Source organism: Vigna unguiculata, chromosome 7 (assembly GCF_004118075.2).
Source record: "Vigna unguiculata cultivar IT97K-499-35 chromosome 7, ASM411807v1, whole genome shotgun sequence".
Taxonomy (NCBI): Eukaryota; Viridiplantae; Streptophyta; class Magnoliopsida; order Fabales; family Fabaceae; genus Vigna; species Vigna unguiculata.
Genome location: NC_040285.1, coordinates 26,385,052 through 26,408,773, shown reverse-complemented (window position 1 = coordinate 26,408,773; position 23,722 = coordinate 26,385,052). Strand labels below are relative to the sequence as shown.

Genomic DNA, 23,722 nt, shown 5'->3' with positions numbered 1-23,722 from the left:
GACAAACCCAAACAACTACCCAGTCTAAACTGCCTACGTATAGTCCTATTATAAAAACAATAGACGGATAGTTAACCGAACAACATAACACACATGACGGCTTAGCTCAAGTCACATACTATGAAGGATAATGCATAACGAAGAGGCGCTAACTCCAAACTTAGGAAATTGCAAGGAGGCCCCTAATATCTTCCCACAAAGGCACGAGATTTGGGCTTGGCCCAAGCACATCCAGAATCTGAATATTGGCCTAACGTAGCTAAGGGGGGCCCAACCCATAAGAAAGGACATACATAATTAATGATTCTATAAATACATGTGGACCTCAACAATTAAGAGGTACGCTTTCATTAATTCACTAATATGATATTTGACTTTTGAGAGCCCTCGTTGACTTGATCGTCGGAGTCATTTCCGTAGGTAACCCTTTAAGGGTCAAGGCCGCCAACATTAGGAGAAGACACATCCAAGCCAAGGAGAAACCAGTCCAAGAAGTCAATGATTGGGGTAAGATGTGATTTGTGTTCCCTGACATTTTGTTATTGTTTCCGTGGGAAATGAAATAAACTAAACCATGTATACTGCAATCTTCTTGGATGATCATCTTTACCAGACAACGAATAATTTTCTAAATGCATTTGATATAGACCCCATTTTAGATAAGTTCTTCGTACCTCATCAATTTGATTTGGGGTATTTCCAAATTTGAATACGCTTCCCCGAATCACGTTCTAAAATATTTTCAAATTCATTATATGTAATTTAGAACCTTAGAGAGTTGTTTTAAATTTTCTTCAATTTTTGGATTCTCATAAAGTTTCACAATTTTAGATGACGTAGATGCATCTTTTTCATCTGATCACAAGCCTTCCTCTTGAAAAAAGTATCAATTCTTTTACTCTTTACCATATTTTTTCTAATATAAATTTGTCACATCTCACCTATTTACAAAAACATAAAATTATGAATACTCCAAATTAAATCTTAAAAACAAGACTCAATATTTTAAGAAAACTAATAACTTCTAAATGATTAGCTTCTTTTACCTTAGAGTATATTCCTAATTTTGCTTTTCTCTTACACAACTTCAAAGCCTAAAATAGCTCTATCTACACAAAGAAGAGTTTGATCAACAATTAGAGCATGATTTTATTATCTCTGACATATATAGATATGACTAAAGCGTGAAAAGCTGCATACAAGAGGAAAATATATTGCTTTGAAAAAAAAGGTAAAAAAATGAACTTACTCAAAAGAATAAATTGTTCGGTCCAAAATGTTCCTTAACTCCTCAATTTTGCCGTAGTGCAATTTGATTTTTAAAATAATAAGGAATTGATGGTGAAAATTAAGATGGAAATAAGATGAGAGAAAAGAGATGGAGGCACGAAAGAGAGAAACCAAATAAAGAAGTATAAGAAATTATAATAGAGAGGGAAAAACATGATTTTTAAATTTTAATTTTTTTTTTCAAACTAAATTAATATAAATAAAGTAATAATATATAAATATTTCTTTTAAATATATAAAAAATAAAATACAAAAAAAATCGTTGGGGCTCCCCTTGTCACACTTATCTTCCACCACTCTGCGGTTGGCTCGCATTTGTAATGAGCAAAATATTTTTTTTTAATTGATATTAATTTTCTATCGAAATAATTTCAATTAGTCTAACTAACCAAAGCCAAGAAACAATAGAAGATTATAGGTTAAATTACTCTTTGGGTCCTTCTATTTGTCAAGTAATGTCAATTTGGTTCTCAATTTTTTTTTCTGTCTCAATTTGGTCTTCATTTTCTTAAAAATGATTCAATTTAGTCCTTACTGTTAGTTTGACCAGATGATATTAAAGTCAATGTCACGTGTCAATTTTTTGTTTTTTTGAATTTTTTTTTTTACACGTGTCACTTTACGGTTGTGCCACGTGTCAAAATTATTTAATTTGGTTCCTATATTTAGTTTTAGTTTCAATTTTGTCCTAATTTTTGTAAAAATGAAACAATATTGTCCCTCCTTGAATTGACACTCAATTTACCTTCTTATAAATCTTATGTTGATATTCTTACTAACATTAACATGCTTATTAAATATTTCTAGAAATATTTTAAATTAAATTTAAATTTTATACAAAACATTAAACTTTGGTTTTGTTTTGAACTTGAAATATAGTTCTTAAACTTATGTGTGACAAATTATTTGATTTTTAATCTTCACTAAGTTTGTATAATATGATACACTTGATGCCTTTATATATGATGACAAAATTGTTAATTGTTGAAATTAAGTTTGGGGTTTAACTTTGTTTAATAATAAAACTAAAAAAACTTATTTAAAAATATTTCTACAAATATTTAATAAAAATGTCTATTTTAGTAAGAATATCATCATAAATTAAGTGTCAATATAAGGAGGGAAAATATTGCTTCATTTTTACAAAAAATGGGACTAAATTGAAACTAAAAGCAAATATAAGAATCAAATTGAATCATTTTGACACGTGACACAACTGTGAAGTGACACGTGTACAAAATTAAAAATATTCAAAAAAAAACAAAAATTAACATGTGGCGTTGATTTTAACATCGATGTTAAAATCAACGGCAATGACTAAATTGAATCATTTTTACAAAAATAAGGACCAAATTGAGACAACTAAAATTTAGAGGACCAATCTCACATTACTTGACAAATACATGGACTACAAGAATAATTTAACCAATATTATAACTAAAGTACAATTGTAACACGTCATCCTACAAAAAGAGACTCAAATTTGTTAACCTAAACATGTTCAGTCCATACTTATGTCTCTTTGATTCAATTTAGTCCATACTTATGTCTCTGATTCAATTTTGTTCCATTTTTTTTAATAATTGAAATATGTTTTTTTAATCTATGTTTTTTTATCAAATTAAAACTAATTAAGTATAAATATTTTTACAAAATTAAGTATTAATATTTATATTAAAATTCAATACCATAAGAAATGATCAACAAAATAAGGTTAATAATATACAATAATGTAAGATATTAAAAAGTCACTTTTAATAAAGAATATCACTATAACATTTATATAAATAATAATTATGGTCTCAATTTCGAGAGAGACAATATTGTTCTATTTTGAAAAAATAACAATGACTAGTAAAAATGAGTTAATAATATACAATAATGTAATATGTTAAGAAATCATTTTTAATAAAAAAATATTAGTATAACATTTATAAAAATTAGCATAAACACAAATGTTATCGTGCATGATGTGTGTACGCGTTTTTAAAATATGCATGATATTATATTAGTAGGTAATGATTTTGTAATGTTATTAAGTTAATATACAAAATAAATTTATAATTATTAAAAATAAAGTGAAATGAATGGAGAAAAGATGAGAAAATAACTCTTGATGAATAGGAAGAAAAAATATAGACAATTTTATAGAAAATATGTAAAAGTAACTGTTAATTTATAAATATTTTAAAAATAGTTATATTGTAAATAGTAAAATTGAAATTATAAAATGTAGACACAAAAAGATAGAATCCTCTTATATAGTTATAAATAATAAATTTGGTCTCAAAAATTGGAGAGATACAATAGTGTTCTATCTTGAACATAAGTAGGGATTAAATTGAATCAAAGAGACATAAATATGGACCAAATTGAATTAAAGAGACATATATAAGGACTAAATTGAAATTAAGACAATGAGACAGTAACATTGACAAAGGCCATTGTCTTGTGGCATTGACAGTCCCACATGTCACGTTAAGGACTTGACATGTGGCAGCAAATTTTTTTACAAAAGTTTGGACACCAATTTGACACACCCCATTGAAAGTGAGTTGAAAGTGAGTTGAAAGTGGGACCATAATTAAACCTTAAACTTTTCTATTGGAGTGACATATGATCACCTTCCATTAACACTATTTAACAATCAACCACCTAACTATATTAATTAAACATTTAATTTATGATGATTTTGAACATTATTGTTATTTATGCACAAAAATATTTTTCAAGAAAATAGTTTTCATTTTTTATTTTATATCAATTTTATAAAGTTTAAGAATGCTAGTATTCGTTAATTTAATTCACGTTCTTAATTTTGTAGAATAATAAAATTCAATATATAAATGATTTTCAAATTTTTTTTAAATAATAAAATTAAATAAAACTAAGATTGTTTAAATTTTCTTATAAGTATTAACTTTTTTTTATTTGAGCTTAGAATAATCATATACTAAATGTTTAAGTAATTACTATTATGTACCTATTTATAATTTTGTTTTATATATTATTATATTTTTTTTATTAAGACGCTAAACTAAAATATCATTTAACAAGTAAAAAAATTTAATGTGTTTAGATTTAATGGATTATACCAATTATTTTTAGTTTAAGAATTAAAATATATTAAAAATCGAGATAGAGAGAAATTTTTATTTTATAGGGAAAAAATATTTAACACTTATTTTAAATATAATACGAAAGAGACGTTTTAAAAAAAACAGTATTTTCGTCATGAAATAGATATTTCAAAAATATAACATTTAGAGTAGAATAGGTGCTCCGAAGATGCTCATTACTATTTTGAATATTTTACTATATATATATATATATATATATATATATATATATATATATATATATATATATATATATATATATATATATATATATGGTATTTAGATTATGGATACGTGTTCGGAACAATCAATATTCTTCTTAGTAAAGAGTTAAAATTCATTTTTGTTTCATTACTATAACCGGTTTGATAACTGGAAAGAAAAACAGACAAAAAAATTCTATGTATGCGTCAGATAATTTTGAAATTATTCAAAAAAAATTGTACGATGAGCTTTGCTGGTCCAAGGTAAAAACTATCCATGGAAGAAACTCCATGTGTAATGTCTAATGTCTATTTTTCTGCATAAAGATGCAACTTTTGGATGTTAGCGAGAAGACGCCAAAGACTTAAATTATCACATTCCCTTAATATAATAAAATAAAATATAATGAATTGTTTAACAACGTTTACACCAATCAAAGATATTTCAGTTCTGCGTTTTTTGAGGCAAAAACAGTGAGCCATCCTTTGTATTCAAAGCTTTTGCTTGCTGTCACTGAAGGCATAAAAGTGAAGTCCTACTTGGTAATTTCAATCTCCATATTTTCGTGCTGCGAGTTTTTGGCTCTGATTTTGTGCTAAGGATTGGTCAACTGTTAAGGTGTTTTTCTTTAGTTGGTGGTTTTTGTAAATGAAAGATTTTTGATTGGGTATTCATACATTGTTGAAGGAATCATTAGGCAGAGCTTGTCGTTGTTGGAGACTAATTATAAGATATGCTAAAATATTTTCATTTGCTGTATGTAATTTATTTACCCTTTGCTTGCAGGTGTTCTTGAGTTGATAGCATGGAGCCAAAGTGTGCGATTAAGAAGGATGTCACTGAAGTAGAGCTCTTTCTCTTTTCTCCTTTTACCTTAAAAAGCTTATTTATTCTGTTCCACCATGTTTGTGGTATTTTCTTTTCCCTTTACGTTTTGTTGAAAAATTAAGAAATGTTTTTCTCTTTACCGTGCAGTTGATAGGGAATACCCCAATGGTGTATCTGAACAACATTGTGGAAGGATGTGTAGCCCGCATTGCTGCTAAATTGGAGTACATGCAAGCCTGTTGTAGTGTCAAAGATAGGCATGCAATGCCTTGATTTCTCAAACTAGAGCTATTTGGATCTGTAAGGTTTTAAGATTTATGAGGTTTTTCATGATAATCTTCTTTTTCTCTCTCTCAGGATTGCATTGAGCATGATTGAGGATGCTGAGAAAAAGGGCCTTATCACACCTGGAAAGGTTAGCTGTGTGAAAGTTACATTTAAATAATTGATTACTGAGTTGTGTGCAAATGTTTTAGAAAACAGTTTTTAAAACCAAAAGAATGAGAAGGGAATCAAACAAGTTCTAAATGTCCTTCAACTTTGGCCTGTAATGATATTTTTTGAGTTTTGGACAGCAATGTTTTCCAGATCATAATAAGAAAACATGGTTTATTGAGATTGTCTAATATTATTGCTTATAATGCTCAAGATTGGCCCTTTCCACACATCAGACACTTGTTATATTGTCTGTATTGTTCAAAATACTAACTAAATTTAGTATTTTTTACTTGGGGTTGAAAAGACTGTCCTGATAGAGTACACAAGTGGTAACACTGGCATAGGATTGGCATTCATATCAGCATTGAGGGGCTATAAACTTCAGGTTGCTATGCCATCTTATGTGAGTCTTGAGAGAAGAATTATACTGCGAGCCTTTGGAGCTGAGGTATATCTTACAGACCCAGCCAAAGGAATTGCTGGGGTTATTGAGAAAGGAGAAGAACTACTAGCCAAGTCAGCTGATGGTTATATTCTCAACCAATTTGATAATCCTGCCAACCCAAATGTATTCTCATTATTCACAGAACATTTCTAGTTTGGTGCTTGTATGAAGAAAAACTGCAGCTGATTAATTTTCCATCATTGTAGATTCATTATGAGACAACGGGCCCTGAGATCTGGAGAGACTCAGGAGAGAAAATTGATGCTTTGGTTGCAGGGATAGGAACCGGAGGATCAATAACAGGTGCTGGAAAATTCCTCAAGGAGAAAAACCCAGACATCAAGGTATATATATAATTTTTTTATCGTGCATACTATGCTGGCAGTGATCATGAGACAAGTTTTCTTATGCTAACTTCATAATTTCTTCTTCGTTTCCCCCAGCTGTATGGTGTGGAACCAGCTGAGAGTGCAGTTTTGAATGGAGGAAAGCCAGGTTATTTTAGCACCTTTCACCACTTTATTTGATTTGTCTATTCCAAACAGCATTGGTGAGTCTGCTATACTGAAGAATAAACCAATGACAAACCGTACTACTTTTCGTCATATGTCTCCTCTGTTAGCATAGACCATGTATATATACCACATTTCTTGTAACATTTTATACACACTCAATAATATACGATCTCCTTTTCCATATATTTCTTTGTTTTCTACATCCTCCACATTCCACCTATTAGCTTAGAATTGCATATTCTGGCCACATCCTATCTTCCATGTCATGTATTTATCAACCAACTCATCTGATTTGTAGATCCACACATCTGTTTTAAATTCCTCTACCACCTAGATTTGTGTCTCATTTTGCATTCCTTTTTAAGACTTCTCCAGTTCTTGTATTTAGATTCCAATACTTGCTTCCAAAATCCATTGCTCTCTTGCCATCCTCCATTTCCACTTTGTTAACAGAGCTTCATTAAACAATTTGATATCCTTGACTCTGAGGTCTTCGGTTTACATATTTTATCCCAATTGACCCAGGTTATTCTCCTTCTTTCATTCCTCCAACCCCACATAAACTCTCTCTGGATACTTGTAATCTTTATTACATACGACACTGACATTTTAAAGAAGGACAAGTAGAAGAGGTATTGAATATTTTAACCTGTCAACTGGACTCAGTTTTGCTATTCATCATTTAACTTTAATTGTAATCAAGGTACTAATTATTTTATTTGTTCAAATGTCTCTTTCCTTCAGATGTCATGCATAAATTCTTACAAAATTATTCTCTAATCTTGAGCAATCCTGTGGTAAACTACTAGAGGCTGCTGGTTACTGACCTTTTTTTTTTATCATCATTTGCACACATGTAAAAGGTAAGCACCTGATCCAAGGACTTGGTGCTGGCATCATTCCCAACATTCTGGACGTTAATATCCTAGATGAAGTTATTGAGGTAGCTCTTAACACTAATACATTGTTTAGTAGTGAGTGTTGTATTTTTCAAATATTTCATAATGTATCGTTCAGTTGTTATATCCCAAATAATTTTTGGAGGACTTGTAACTTTTTAGTAATACGCAGGTTGTTGTCTCCTTAAGAAATATATTTCTGATCCGTGTTTGAAGGAGATTCTTACAATTTTTCAGATCAATTAATTAAACACAGTAAGCAAACATATACAAGGAAAAAAATAGGAGATCTTAATTTATCATTTTGTTTCTCTGTATGATAACTGAACAGGACAAAGTCGTTGAGCCAAAGTAGCAACGAACCATCCTAAGTCGAGAAAATAGACATAGTGTCTTGTCGAATTAACATTGAGTCATGAATTCTCCAAGCCTACTCAGCCTAAATTCAGCTCTTAATTGTTATAGATAGTGTTTTTAACATTTTTCTGACATATAAATTAATAAAGCAACACATCTTGACATTCATTATCTATTATCTGTGATCTACCAATCTTCAATGACAGTGAGCCGTATTAATGCTAGGTTTCCTATTCTTGAAATATGCTAATATTTTGAGCAAATTATATATATATATATATATATATATATATATATATATATATATATATATATATATATATATATATATATATATATATATATTATAACGGATTCTAAACAAGGTTTTATGAACTGCAGATTTCGAGTGAAGAAGCTATAGAAACTGCCAAGTTGCTTGCTGTGAAAGAAGGTTTGCTGGTATGGTAACGATAATTTGTGATTCAGCTATTGCCTTTACTATAATATTCATACGGTTCTTCGTGATACATATGAACCTGTGCATTTGTACATTTGTAATTCTAAATATGCAAACTGTTATTTTTCATGTTGATTATATGAACAAATCTTTTGCAGATGGGAATTTCATCTGGAGCTGCAGCAGCTGCTGCAATAAAGGTGGGGAAGAGACCAGAGAATGCAGGAAAGCTCATTGTTGTGAGTTTGTAATCTTTGATAAGTTTATAAATTTCAAAAAATTGCGTAATGTATGCATTGAATGGCAGATTATTAGCTAATGTCAATGCTGAATCTTTGTTGTGCAGGTGATTTTCCCCAGTTTTGGAGAACGCTACTTATCTTCACCACTGTTTGAATCCATTAGGAAAGAAGCTGAACAAATGACACACGACTAAGATGCATAAATACCTGAAGTTAGTACTCATCCAGTACTTGTTTATCAAGGACTACTATCAGTTGTTGGTCTAAAATAAGTTGAATAAACACCGGGATTGAGAACAGAATCAAAATAAACCCAACAACACTATATGAGGTTTCAAAAGTTGTTTTGAGATCATCCATCTACGATTAAACAGTCACTGTTTAGCTTTTATGCATCAGTTTTAAAAAATTATGTTCTCTCTACCAATCAGACATCAAAGTAAGTTTAACAATGTAAAAATCTATTATACTATCGGTATTTACTCAAATCAAAATGCTTTTAAAAGGCAAGACCAAGTAAGTTAAAACCAAAAATCAAATTCTTTGAATTGGATCTTTAGGTAGAAAACCATAAACAATAGCAATATTATGAGGTATTGTCTAACAATATTACGAGGTATTGTTTAATTTGAAATAGGGAGTTTTATTACGGTTTTGTCTTTAAAATACATTTTTAAGAGTTGGGAGAAAGTGTATTTAAACTGATATTGACGTTAACTCTTAACAATGTGAAATTGTTGTGTGTACCGTAACAAAAACCATAAGCTTGTTTGTAACTGTCAGCATTCCATGTTAATGCAAAAGCTATATGGTTGGAGCTGTGTTTCTCTCTAAATGCGGTTTTCAAACCAACCCTCACAAATACAAAATTGATGAGGAAAAGCCGAATCTATATATTTAGCTAGGAAAGTTGTTGTAATTATCATTAAGATGGAATTAAAGACTCAAGAAGGAGACCTAGAGTGTGCTTGCTTTTCATTCTGTCATAGTTAGTAGTTGATTACACGGAAGTTAGAGTAGTGGTTGTAGTGCACACTGTCCTTGTTCATCAATCTGTGTCAAAGTCAAAACAAAGTCTTGGCTCTTCATATGGCTGACCACACAACATGCAAGTTGAGCTTGATTTTATGTCCTATGAATATGATCATAGAAAGGTTACATCAAGCTGCAGGATATTTTGCACAAACTAACTTCTTTTTCATCCATTAGAAGAAAAAGATCGGTGTTACTCATATCCTTACTTCTCTTATAAACTAATACCTTCCCAAGTCATGTTCGATCAAACAAATGAAATGATAAAATAGAGCAAAATGAATTTTGCTTAAAAACTATTGAATATACTTCAAAAACTTTAAACAAATGGACCACCATTAAAATTACTCAACGTAAAGTGTACAAACTATAAAGTTAAATTTGTTTTATAGCTTTACTCATGTTCTTTTATGATAAAGCTCCTGTTTAACAATTTTATATAATTTCAATGATTTTTTATAAAAAATATAATTTTTGCAAAGACGCTTTCTTTTTTCATAAATGATTTTTCTAAAAAAATAAAAACTAAAAAAGAAAATCGTGTGTCCATATTTTTTCTCATATCCAAAAAAAAACCTTGTTAAAAAATAGACCTCTACTTTTTTTGTTAAAGAAAAAGACATTTAAATGGAAACAGAAAAGACCCTTTCAGTTTTTAAATTTTTCTGTGTCCATTCAGAATTGGACATGTCATCCGAGAGTCCCCAAATTTATTTATTAAAAGAATCTGCCTCTTTTGGTCGGCTAATTCAAACAAGAAGTTTTGGCTAACTATTTTTTTGTCAAAAACTCACTCTCATATATTCATATATATATATATATATATATATATATATATATATATATGAATATAATATTTCTTTTAATATTTTTAAGAATTATGCAAATACTATTTTCGTCCACTTGTTTTTCCTTGACGTTATTGGGATATGCATCACTCAATGTTAATGGTAATTAAGTGTGATTTTAGATAGATTTGAGTATTTTAATGACTTCTTTTGACAGAAAGTTTTATATAAGTGTGTGTGTGAGAGAGTATATTACCAATGATTTTAGGTCCAAAAAACGTGAAATTTACCTCTAGGTGCATAACCAAGTTGATAACAGAATAAACACATTTAGTGTATGGGCTAATCAATTCACTAATGATTCACCAGTTATACATTGAGACTACGTTAAAAAAAAAGGATCATCCAAAGGATTCATCAATATCCTTTATATAAATTATGTGATCGAGTTGGTTGGTTATCATAAATCGAACGATTTCTGTATAAATTAGTTAATCATCTCATTAACATAAATAGGTTCGTAATCAGGATTAAGAGTGGTTGGAGCATGATTAGGTCGACTCTAATTACAGGTTCATAAAAAAATTATATATAAAAGTTAAAAGTATGGTTATTGAAACTTTTATCTCACATTAATTACAACATTTATCTCTTTGACGGATCGATCCTACACTGACTTAAAAATTATTTAAATGAATGTTCTACCCTACACTTATATAATTTGTTTGGTATCCAAAAGCCAAGATGCATGTGAACACTTAAAAATAACAATATGATCGATGTATTTCTAGGAATGAGAGAAAGAGGGGATAAAAATACAGAAAATATAAATTAAAAATGTATAAATAAAACTAAATATATAGCTTCTTAATGACATAAAAAAATATATGAAAGATGGAGAAAAATAGTTTAAAAATTATATAAATTAATTAATTTCACAGAAAAAAAAAATATCAACAAAAATACTTTATTAAAACCGTTGTTTTGATGTGGTTGTCGTGTTGGTTTCCCCAAAGAACCGTTGTTTTGACGTGGTTGTGATTTTGGCTTTTACATAGCAGCTCCTCCTGTGCTTGCAATTTTGGATTCTTCTTGTGCCAATGAAATTTGTTTTACCAAACCCCAAAGAACAATACAAAAACTACTTTTTGGTATCACAGTGCTGGATGCAAAGCAACTAATGTGTATCACTATATTTGTTACATAAAATGCACCTCATTCATTATGATGTCATCTCCTCCAACTTGTTCAATTGTTGCTGCAACAGCTAAATAGAAAACTTTTTCTTCAATAACAGGACTTCTTGGTTTTCAGAATTTCTGATTGGGTTGTCTATGCCAACGACGCTTTTAAATAGGTTCAGATTAAGGACGCAAGATTGAATTATTCCGTATGGGGCCAAAGCAAAGAATGCTAAATTAATTTTACAATAATATGTTTTTAGTCTCTGAACTTTAGTCAAAAATTAGAATTCGTCTTGGTCGAAATTTTTAATAAATTTTGGTTCCTAAACTTTGAAAATGAATAAATATAGGTCTTTTAACCCAATTACATTGACTTTTGTCGACATGTAGAATGTGTTTCATGTTAATATTGAAGTTGTTTACGCCGTTTGACACATTCTCGCCTTAATATTTACTGAGAAAATTCGTTCGAAACCTAAAAAAAATTAACAAAATTGGTTAAAAGGACTATATTCATTCATTTTTTAAGTTTAGGGATCAAAATTTATCAAAGTTTCGACCAAGAACAAATTCCAATTTTGGATCAAAGTTCAGGAACTAAAAACATACTTAACTCATTTTACAAAGCACGTCCTATGCCACTCTTTCGAGGACTTTTTGTAGCCACTTAAATAATCCTTATCTGAAACAACAATCGTATGTACCCATGTCCATGAGAACCAGTGTCCAATAAAACCAAGATAATTGATGAACAATTTGTCCCACTCTGCCCAAACCCCAAAGGGATCATTGGTTTTGTATTTTCTTGCATTGTGTAGTTGCTTTGTACGTACACAAACAATGAATTCTTTATTGTTTTCTTGACAATGATTGGCTCATTATATTATACCAAACCAAAGCAATGTTCTCTGAGAAGAGGCTTTCACAGGGTTCTTTATAATCATTCTCATTCAATATTCCAATACCCCTTTGGTGAACAATCATAAGGTCCTACTTAAATATCTCTTTGCCTTTTCATCTTTTCTCTTAACTAAACTCTTTGACTGCTTCAGCTTGCAGCAGACCTTCAAACATGGAGTCACAGTGCGCAATCAAGAAAGATGCTACTGAAGTACTGTACTGTCACGCTTTGATTTGTATGATTTTTTTATTATCATCAAAAAATTAACATTTACGATGTTTGTTGTGCAGCTAATAGGTAATACCCCAATGGTTTATCTGAATAACATAGTGGAGGGGTGTGTGGCCCGCATTGCTGCTAAGTTAGAATCCATGCAACCCTGCTTCAGTATCAAAGATAGGCATGAACATGACACTGTTCTACAAACTACAGTTGCAACTTCAGTTTCGGAAATTTTAATTATGATGTTCTTTTATTGCACTCAGGACAGCATTTAGCATGATCAAAGATGCTGAGGAAAAAGGTCTCATTACCCCGGGAAAGGTGAGTGAATCAAACAAACTGCAACACCAACTCTTAATTCATCTCGCAGTAATCAAGTAGTATGCTTTTGATTCTTGTCAGGGAGGTTCCATTTCAAACCTATCTAGATTTTTTTTTCCTTGGTGGTGGGCGTTTAAAATTGGAAAATGATTTTTTATTATCTAAATTTTAACTTTTTCTTATAATTTGATGTTATCTTTTAAATAATTTTTCATTTTTCTATTTTTTTATTTTTCTATATTTTAAAATTATTTATAATATGTCATCTCAAATGATAAAGAAATATTAAAATTTAGTTTAAGAAAAATATTATTGTAATATAAAAAGAAACTTTCGTAGACGAAGTTTTTAGAACCAATCAAAGTGGTTTTGACAGGATATTCCATGAAACATTTTTTGTCTTTAGGTAAAAATATATTAAAAATTACAAAACTATGAGTTAACTAATAAACCAACTTAGTCAATTATAAGTATTCAAAGTATAATAGTATTTATTTTTTATTTTATATGTTTGTTAAATTGATAAAAGAAACAATATCAAATTGATGAACTTTTTTTCAAATTAAATTTTCTGTTCGTAGTGCTAAAGTTTAACTGAATCAAGTCGAGACACAATAAAATCTAATAGCATTCTTGACCCTACCAAACTCTAACGAAGTGGTATATTTTAGCGTTTATAATGATAAAATGTAGCATCAAGCTATAGATGTTTAGTTATGTTAAATTATAAAATTATGATATTTAACAATGTGTAAATAATTAAATACAAATGTTCTTATTTTACTATTTTTATAAGAAGTTTGTAACACATTTACTACTTCAAACAATTGGTTATACAATATAGAGAGAGAGAAATGACCATTTATATGATTTTGGTTTTGCATGACACTCTAAATTCTTCAATATGAATAATTTACAGTTGTTTTATTACTTATGGTTAAATAAGAGTTATTTTTTCTGGACTGATTCAAACTCAGAACATAATGTTAAAATATTTTTTATTAGTTGTGAAGTAAAAAATAATTTTAAGAACAAAAAATTACAAATATTTTAAGAAGATACTAGAACTAACTGTAACTAAAATAAAAACGAATCCAAAAAAGCGAAATGGTCCTATATTATTATAATGCCGTCAATCTTTGTATTACAGATAAATTTATTTTTGTGAATAAAAAATTAATTTTATATTATTTAATCATTAATTGAAAACCATAGATATAAGGTGCTATATAAAGTCAGTGAAGGAGAGAAAATGAGAGGTGCGATGCGAGAGCCTGGTCTAGGGTTAGATATGGCCTTTACTTGGGCAATAATCTAATTCAAATTCCATGCCATCACACGCTGTACAAGTGCTTATTTTGATGTTTTATTGCTGAGATTTTGTTTTTTGTTTTGTATATTACAATGGTTGAAAATGAAGAGTGTTCTTGTGGAGGCTACGAGTGGGAACACTGGCATTGGAATGGCATTCATAGCAACTTTGAAGGGCTACAAGGTAATAGTGGCAATGCCAGCTTCGGTGAGTCTGGAGAGAAAAATTGTGCTTCTAGCCTTCGGAGCTGAGGTGCATCTCACAGACCCTGCCAAAGGAACCGATGAAGTTCTTAGGAAGGCAGAGGAGATAGTGAATAACACCCCCGGCAGTTACATGCTCCGCCAGATTGATAATCCTGCCAATCCAAAAGTACAATCTATTCCATATTCATATCCACATATTTGATTTGAGCCTATTATTAGTATTGCTGCTGTTATTATTATTTGATTTGTGTATTCAAGGTGATTTTCTGAATTATAGGTTCATTATGAGAGTACTGGGCCTGAGATATGGAGAGACTCCGGAGGGAAAGTTGATGCTTTGGTTGCAGGGGTAGGAACAGGGGGCACAATAACGGGCGCTGGCAGATTTCTCAAGGAGAGAAACCCCAATGTCAAGGTGGATTTCCTTACCATTTTACCTTACCCTCCATGATTTCAGTAAAATAGGTATTAAGGAATCAAATCTTGCTTCTGTGCTAACTTCACGTTTGCATTGCTGTTTTGGTTTTGCTCTCAGTTGTACGGCGTAGAACCATTTGAAAGTCCAGTTCTTAGTGGAGGATCGCCAGGTAATTTTACCAGTATACGTATACCCTCATCCTTTTCATTCAGTGGGTGTTTATTCTACAGACAAAGCTAGGTATGACATTTAATTAAAAGACATGTGGATTTTGTTATAGTTTTAGTCATTGTTTTCAGTGATGGTTATAAAACAACGTAGATCATTCAAATATAATTATAATAATCTATCAGAGCAATGTGTACTATCAAACACATTTATGTTGCAAAAGATAAATTTGATTCAACTCCATCCAGTTTACGCAAGTTTGTATAGGGTTGAATAAATTGGCAATCTACCCAGTTAGAAATTAGGCTTTATTAGGCTGAATCATCAAAATTTGATAAAAAAAAAGTTAAGAAAACGAATTGGGTTAACCCACTAAATAAATAAAAATATAAAAAATTAAAGGCTATATTTATGATAAATTTTGCAATACCTCTATTTTAGAACTAAAAAATAGAAAAATAAAATTTCAATCTAATGAGTCAACTACAATTTGAAAGATTTTGTCTTACCGCTCAATCTACACATTTAGATGAATCAACTTGTTTAACAACACATCGAATTCAACCTGTATTATAACATTCATTCCTAAAATATTAAAACTAAAAGCTAGTCTCCTAACATCAATAAATCTAGCATTATAAGTCTTTGTGGGGTATAATAAATATAAGATTTATATTTATTTAAAGAAAAGAAAGTCAATTCACTGGATTGACTTCATCTAGCTCAAAAGGCATGTTGGACTTAAAGTGAATTAAAAAATTCAATTCACCCAAAAATTTAAGAATATTTAATATTTTTTATCCTTATAAAATGTTTAAATTATATTCTCAAAAATTTATCTTATTTTAAACACATCCTCTCCACTCCTCTTCTCTCTGTTATGCCAGATACTCGGTATTCTGGAGGAAGAAAATTTTCTGTATGTGCTCCGAACAGTGTTATTGTACTATATACATAAATATTTAAGTAGTATGGTAATTTACGGACCGTAACACACCGTATTTGTGCACTGAAGGAGTTGAACCCATATTTAGCTTAAGGTAATTGGATTAGAAATTAGACGCTAAATGTTTGTTGTTAGTTGAATTGTGAACATTTTCATTCAGATGCATACATCTACTCTGAAAATTTGTTCTTTAAGCTTTATCAAGACCTCAAACGGGTGAATTTATATAAACGGATGAATGCATACATCATACAATGAGACCGTTTACTGACTTTTCTATAAATTTGTACACATTCAGGTGATCACCTAATCCAAGGGATTGGTAATGGTATCATTCCGAATGTACTGGATGTTAATCTCCTAGATGAAGTCATCCAGGTAGATCACAACTCCCTTCATTTTCCTGAGTCTCTCTGTCTATCTCTTAGCCTAAGTATAGCCTCTATTTGTTTTTCTGTTTTGTAGAAATGTTCTCAAGTAATCTTAATATCTAGATTTTATTCAAGTATATCTCAGTTACCAAGTAGGTGTGTGGATACCTTTTTCAACTATTTCAAACTTTGTTGTTTTAGGTTTTAAATTGACTTAAATTTCCAGTAATAAAATGGCTGGTATTATTTTTAGAGTATAGTTTCTTGTGTCTGGGAATATATAATCATGCATGCGAAGAAAAAAAATAGTGTATATATATATATGTGTGTCAAGTATAAGCAAGTTACATTATGTGTCAAGTATATATGTGTGTCAGTTATACAATAGTATAAGCAAGTTCCATTATCTTTGCTTAGCTAGCTGCTATTACAGCGCATTATGTCAAGACTAACAAGGTCTGTAAACTGCAGATATCAAGTGTAGAAGCAATAGAAACTGCTAAGCTGCTTGCTTTAAAAGAAGGTTTGTTGGTATGACAATGATAAATTGTGGCTCTTATTGATTTCACAGTAGTTTCTATATGGATATTCGTGTAAAATGCGAACTCTATACTTCTCTAATTCCAATTATTCAAATTATTAGTTCTCATGCTGATTATATTATTACTTCTTTTGCAGATGGGAATTTCATCGGGTGCCGCAGCAGCCGCTGCCATAAAATTGGGGAAGAGACCTGAAAATGCCGGAAAACTCATCGTTGTGAGTTTCTTATCTTTGACAAGTTTGATTTATTTAACAGGAATTATGAGATTATTATATTCTAAAACTTTACCCAAAAAAAAGACCGGTAATGAAAGATGTCTGTGAAGAAACAGAATAGAAAAGAGGTGACCGGAGTTAGAGGGCACTTGACCCTGAGAAAAAAGTATGTAAAAGAATTTGGTTTTTAGGGTATTGGGAATGTACCAACTCTGAAGAACATTTGCACTTCTGATAATTAGGGATGAATCATGAATAATTCATTGCATTAACATTGAAAACTTTTACGAGATATATATAAGAAGCATATTTTTTATAACTCGGAAGAAAGAATGTCCTAATCGATAATGATAAATTAGGGTAGTGTTGGCCATTAGAGGAAGATTCCTCCCGTTGGGCAGATTTAGATCTTCTAGGCAAGGAAGTCGTTGCATTTTCCAGCATGTCCAATTGCCCTCCTCGAATCCCTCTCTGGAAACACAACAATTGTTGTTAAAATCGAGATTACATGTCAAATCTTAAGTAAGTTTCTGTATGAAGATTTTAGAGGATGATTTTGGAACACGAAACATGTTTTTTCAAGATTATTGATGGGATTAACTGAATCCTTTTTTGACCTGCTGCAGTTATAAAAGTTCCATCTGCAATGTCAATTTTCTTATTGATATAGGCGGAGAAGTCTTTAGTTAAGGTTGTCATAATATTGTCAGCAACTCTAAAGTCTATATCCAATCATGTTATACATTTATTCCAAAAGAAAATGAAAGCATAGTTGAGTATGCCGTAGATTTCTCTAGTTTACTTAGGAAAACTCGAATCTTTTTTCTACTGATCTACTTCCTTAGTTGAGAAGGACAGATTTGTTTTCTTCACCTGTTTTTGAAAAATAGGTCACTTTTGTGTTCCCATTATTGATCTCAACATGGAGGCTTTGGATAAAGTCTGTACCACTTCTTCCAAATATAGCAAGGGTTATTGTGGTAGGTAAAAGTACAACATCGACCATCATCCTTCTCGTCCACATTTGTCAATCTTCTTGTCTTCTATCTCATGACTATGGCCAAAGTCAAGTTTCTTATGTTCAAAGACCATTTTTAAGGTTTTTTGAGTGTTGGAAAATCTAACATTTTACTCCTACTTTCTTCACTTAGTACAACAGCCACTGCTTCGTTGGAGTTTTTTCGCTCTTGTTTCTGTAAGATTTGGATTCTAACTTGATCAAATTCAGAATTCAAGCCAACGAGGAAACCGTGTTCATGGACTCTGAGTAGCCCAAAAAACTTCTTGATAACCGCTGCATCTTTAGAACGATTGGTCTTTATTGGTCCAATTCCATCCGTAAGGACTTGAGCTGGTTAGTGTATTAAGGTAATCCCCTGCTTTGCTGCCAAAGTCTTTACTTTTTCTTCAAATGGAAGTGTCATGATCATTGATTCTTCCTCGTCCCACGTGGTAAACTTAGGACCCTCTTATTAGGTTTTTCCTCTATTTGCTGATTCAACTTTTCTAGAATCTAAGGATGTTTGGTATTGTGTGAATTTGTGATTATTCTTCCTTGAGGTACAAGAGATTTTTACTTTATATAAATCATGTCATTTGACATTTGCTGCGATGCTGTGCAGGTGGTATTTCCCAGTTATGGAGAGCGTTATTTGTCATCGCCATTGTTCGAATCCATTAGGCATGAAGCTGAACAAATGACATTTCATTAAGATAATCTCCTAAGTAATTCTGCTCTCTGAATTTTATGGTATCAGAGTATTTTTGTTTTTTGTCTAATGATCCTCTGTTCATGAGGATCCACCACTTGTTTGACTTCAATAATGCAAAAGAATTTTTTAAGAGAAGCCAACCATGATCCCTTATTCAGAAGGATTAGAAATCTCCATGTGTTTAACTTCAAACCATCTAAAAGGAATAGAAAATTAACAAATGTTGAACGCGTTGGGATATCTTATAAAAAACGCTCTTTCTGAAAAAATGAAGTATCATATTTATAGTATAAAAGAAAATATTTATGATAGAAAGGGTAAAGAGCACCTAATCTTTTAAAATTTAAATGGACACATTAATTTTTAATGTTGTCCCAATGATATAGATTATTTTCGTGGGTGATTTATATGCTTTAACTTGTTTACCAGGAAACACCATAAACTTATTCTAGTTGACTTTAAAATTTCACTTATTTTACAATTAAAATCTTTAATTCATTTTTATCTTAACTAATCCTTCAAATTTAAACAATTTAAAAGTAGCCTTTTAAACCATCGTTGTTATATAAATTTTGTTTTTATAAATCACTTTCTATGCATTGAAACATCATAAAAATTATAACTAAATCACCTTTTGCAAAATTTATTAGTTTTATTTCCCCCCTTTATTTTGTTAGTATTTTTTTCCTAAATTTATATTTTTATCGTATCTTAATAAATTAAAAAAATATATACTTGTAACAAGAAAATTGTAAAAGATTAGTTTGTTATTGATATTAAAAGCAAAAACTTACCTCTAACCCAATGTAAATAACTATTTTTTAAGAAAAAAAATATAATACAATTAATTCAAGATTACTATTTGAAATACTAAGGTTAAAATCTCAAGTTAGTTTCTCAGTATTTTTGTCTTAATCATATTCTTACTTTTGAAAATATGATGTAATCATCAATTAAAAATAAAATTAACCTTTATATATATATATATATTACAAATTGATTTTTATAAGATTTAGTCAAATTAAAATTCATTTCTAACCATCTTTTTGCAATGTGTTTGAATAATATTATAAGTTATCTTTACATTATTTTTATAATATTCAATTTTGGCAATTATTTATCTCCTTTGTAAAAACTAGGTCATCGCTTAAATTTTGGCAATGTGTGTCATCATCAACACACATATTTATAATTTATTAATTATTCTTACTAATTGATTTATTTAAACTCTCCATTTTAAAAAATTTAACTAAACAATAATATTGTTTTATCTTATTTTTTAATATTTAAATATTATTATTATTTACATTTTTTTATTAAAAAATAACATTTAAACAAAAAATTATATCAACCCCAATTATTGATTGTGGATAACTTTTATCATTAGGAATTTAAATGAAAAAGTCTCACGTTAACTAAAATTGAAAAAGTAGAACATTATATAAGGATAAAAACTCATAAACGTATTGTCTTAAAATTTTGAAAATAATGTCAATGTCTTGTGTGGTTGGACTCAGGTCTCGTTGGTATTTATTCTTCCCATAAAATCCTCTTCATAGACCTAACATTTACAAGAAAAAATCAACTATAAAAAAATACAACGTAATTTATTATATTAAATTAAGGTTTAATCACACGGAAGGTTCCCGTTTTCGTTACAAAATCTCAATTAGGTCCTCAACTTCAAAGTTATCTCAATTGGGTCATATTTTTTGAAAATTTGTTCCAATTTGGTCATTTCCGTTAGGGCATCATTGACGGCGTTAACTCTATGCCACGTGTCAACTCGTAGTTTTTTTAAAAATTTTTTAAATTTTTTTAAATTTTTAAATTTTTTTTTTACCTTTTTTCTTAAAAAAATCTGACATGTGTCAAATTAGGGTTTTGCCACATGTCAGCTTGTGATTTTCTTAATTTTTTTTTTAATTTTTTTAATTTTTAAATTTAAAAGAAAAAAAAAACTGCCACGTGTCAAAATATGATTTTGTCACGTGTCAATTATTTATGTGAAAAATCTCGATTTGGTTATTGTATTTGATATTTTGTCTCAATTTAGTCCTAATCTCTTTTTAAACTGAAGTAATTTCATCCCTTTCAAATTGAGACCAAATTTAACTTTTATATCAATATTATGATGATATTTTTATTATAATAGATATTTTTTAAATTCAATTGTAAGTTGTTTAGAAATTATTAAAACAATTTTTTTAAATAAAGTTTAATGCAAAATTTAAATTTAAATACAATTAATTTGGTTTAAAATATCTATTATAATAAAAGTATCATTATAATATTGATATAAAATTTAAATGTTGTCTCAATTGGAAAGAAATGAAATTACTTTAGTTTAAAAAGAGATTATGACTAGATTGAGACAAGAAAACAAATACAGGGACCAAATCGAGATTTCTCACATAAATAATTGACACGTAGCAGAATCATATTTTGACACGTGGTAATTTTTTTTTAAAAGCTAAAAATTTAAAGAATCATAAGCTGACACGTGGCAAAACCCTAATTTGACACGTGTCAACTGTTTTTCAAGAAAAAAAAAAAGTAAAAGAAATTAAAAGAAAAAAAAAAAACACGAGCTGATACGTGACACACACTTAACACTGTCAATAAATGCCTTAACAGAAATGATCAAATTAAAACAAATTTTTAAAAGATATGATCCAATTAAAATAACTTTGAAGTTGACAACCCAATTAAAATTTTATAACGAAAATAGACGTAATTAAACCTTAAATTAACAGAAATGACCAAATTAAAACAATATTCTTTTATTTTATATTTTCACTTTTGCAGGAAAATTTCACTTGCGGCATACGAACAAGGAAAATTTTCTACCGACAAACCATAAGCGATTATTTTCCATTACGTCTGTACCAACTATGTAAGGAATGACGTATACATTTATTATTCATCGAAAACGTGTCACGCGTGGGGTGGGAGAAAAGGATTTAATTATATAAAATCAAATTAGTTTCTCATCTATATCTAGAGAGAAAGATTTGATATTTATTTTACAGAAAAAGAAAAAGAGGGAAAGAAAAGGACAGGAATTTGTTATAGTTTAGTCAAACACAACAAAAGAGAGAAAATTAATTTAAAACCTGGCTTGTCCTTTTATTTAGTTATCATATCATATTTTTATAATTTTCAAATATATATTTTTATCTATATACTTTATCAAACAGTTAACATTAAAAACAAATCGTTGGAGAGAGAAGAAAGTTGACTCAAGAATAGATAAAACCTAATTTTTGTTTTGTTTGTTTTTCATGTCTATGACATGGGAGAGGGGAAAAACCAGAAATAGTAAGTATTAATAATTATTGAGTTAGACATGAAACCAATAAAAAGTAGATAAAATTATTTAGTATTGTTTGCTTTGATTTTTTATTAGTATTGTGTGCTTTGATTTTTTATTTAAACTCTCATTCTTCACTTAATGTATTTATTGTATTTTTTATAATAAATATAAAATATATAATCAATAAAAAAAATCAAAGCAAACAATACTAAATAAAAAATCTCTTCAATTTTTATCTTAATTAAACAAATTATTTTATTTTATTTTACTGTTCATTTCTTTATCTCTTTCCAGTCAAGAATTTATTGTTCGCAACCCTACCTACATGACCTGTTGACAACTGTGTACCAGTTGATAATCAATAGAGGATTGTACAGAGTATCAAAACGTTTTTTCTTCATATGATTTTACAATTTTAGCCATCTCTAATACTTTTTTTTCATAATATTTTAAATATTTATAATAACAAAATATATTATTTCTCAAATTATAATTAACATATATATTATTAATAATTATATACTATTATTATTATTATATATATAAATAAAATAATAATAATAAGAAATAATATATTTATATGTATAATATTATTAAAAATAATAATATATATAATAATAATAAAGAATATATAGTAATTAACAATAATATATAATAACTAAATATAATAATAATATTAGTTATTAACTAATAATTTTAAATAGTAATAATTTTTATAAAGTTAATTATAATAATATAATATAATTTATTTTTGTATTTTTTGTTAAAGTTTATTAAATAATACTTTTAAAATGTAATATTTTTAAATAATCTAAAAATTATTTAATATATTTTTATATTGAGGGTGCTTTAATAATTTTTTAATTTTATCTATTATAACTCTTTATTTTATTTATCACATCAGTCAAATTATTGAGTCAGTTTCATTAAATTTATTTTTAAATTTACTCAATTTATCTTTTAAATCCACACAAAGAAACACACATATCCATCAACATAAATTCACATAAATTTACTTTCACATTCTCCTCCAAATTCATCTATCCATAAAAACACAATCTTATTGTTTAGCTTAAATGAAATATTATACAAGAAAAATATATTTGAAAATTAAATAACGACAATTTTCTCTTATAATTTAAAATAAAATTGTTTAAATAATTTTAAATGTTTAAAATAAAAAATATTACCAAAATTATAAAAACAAATTGTGAAAATTTAATTTTCCAAAATTCATTTTCCATTATATAAACCTGTCAGGTCCATGCAAACTTTTCCTTTAGTATACTC

The 23,722-nt window shown here is 28.9% G+C and overlaps 2 protein-coding genes across 11 annotated transcripts; both read left to right on the top strand.

Moving 5' to 3' along the window:
• Positions 1 to 5,002: 5,002 nt before the first annotated feature.
• On the top strand, positions 5,003 to 9,228 carry LOC114192733 (cysteine synthase-like). 2 transcript variants are annotated; one of them, XM_028082531.1, is made up of 11 exons: positions 5,003 to 5,155; positions 5,400 to 5,457; positions 5,589 to 5,698; positions 5,799 to 5,856; positions 6,184 to 6,447; positions 6,531 to 6,668; positions 6,768 to 6,819; positions 7,703 to 7,782; positions 8,477 to 8,536; positions 8,693 to 8,773; positions 8,881 to 9,228. In XM_028082531.1, the coding sequence occupies exons 2-11, from the start codon at positions 5,419 to 5,421 to the stop codon at positions 8,968 to 8,970; spliced, it is 972 nt and encodes a 323-aa protein (XP_027938332.1). In that variant the 5' UTR covers positions 5,003 to 5,155; positions 5,400 to 5,418; the 3' UTR covers positions 8,971 to 9,228. The 2 variants fall into 2 exon arrangements, with proteins under 2 accessions (XP_027938332.1, XP_027938333.1); XM_028082532.1 differs by having other exon boundaries at positions 5,031 to 5,231.
• A 3,293-nt stretch (positions 9,229 to 12,521) lies between these two features.
• Positions 12,522 to 19,256, top strand: LOC114189768 (bifunctional L-3-cyanoalanine synthase/cysteine synthase D1-like). Of its 9 annotated transcripts, none has more exons than XM_028078451.1 (11): positions 12,522 to 12,767; positions 12,833 to 12,891; positions 12,972 to 12,978; positions 13,172 to 13,224; positions 14,645 to 14,908; positions 15,020 to 15,157; positions 15,278 to 15,329; positions 16,573 to 16,652; positions 17,117 to 17,176; positions 17,324 to 17,404; positions 19,027 to 19,256. In XM_028078451.1, the coding sequence occupies exons 2-11, from the start codon at positions 12,853 to 12,855 to the stop codon at positions 19,114 to 19,116; spliced, it is 864 nt and encodes a 287-aa protein (XP_027934252.1). In that variant the 5' UTR covers positions 12,522 to 12,767; positions 12,833 to 12,852; the 3' UTR covers positions 19,117 to 19,256. The 9 variants fall into 9 exon arrangements, 8 of the variants coding, with proteins under 8 accessions (XP_027934252.1, XP_027934250.1, XP_027934253.1 ...); XM_028078449.1 differs by having other exon boundaries at positions 12,972 to 13,081; positions 13,167 to 13,224; XR_003605731.1 differs by adding an exon at positions 18,633 to 18,772 and having other exon boundaries at positions 12,534 to 12,891; positions 12,972 to 13,081; positions 13,167 to 13,224.
• The last annotated feature ends 4,466 nt before the right edge of the window (positions 19,257 to 23,722 follow it).

Excerpts from the sequence above, each read along its gene's own strand:
- LOC114192733 (XM_028082531.1), top strand. The coding sequence starts at position 5,419 with ATGGAGCCAAAGTGTGCGATTAAGAAGGATGTCACTGAA. Across the intron at positions 5,857-6,183 it reads GCCTTATCACACCTGGAAAG|ACTGTCCTGATAGAGTACAC; the intron begins GTTAGCTGTGTG and ends GGGGTTGAAAAG. Across the intron at positions 7,783-8,476 it reads TCCTAGATGAAGTTATTGAG|ATTTCGAGTGAAGAAGCTAT; the intron begins GTAGCTCTTAAC and ends TATGAACTGCAG.
- LOC114189768 (XM_028078449.1), top strand. The coding sequence starts at position 12,853 with ATGGAGTCACAGTGCGCAATCAAGAAAGATGCTACTGAA. Across the intron at positions 12,892-12,971 it reads TCAAGAAAGATGCTACTGAA|CTAATAGGTAATACCCCAAT; the intron begins GTACTGTACTGT and ends TTTGTTGTGCAG. Across the intron at positions 17,177-17,323 it reads CTTTAAAAGAAGGTTTGTTG|ATGGGAATTTCATCGGGTGC; the intron begins GTATGACAATGA and ends CTTCTTTTGCAG.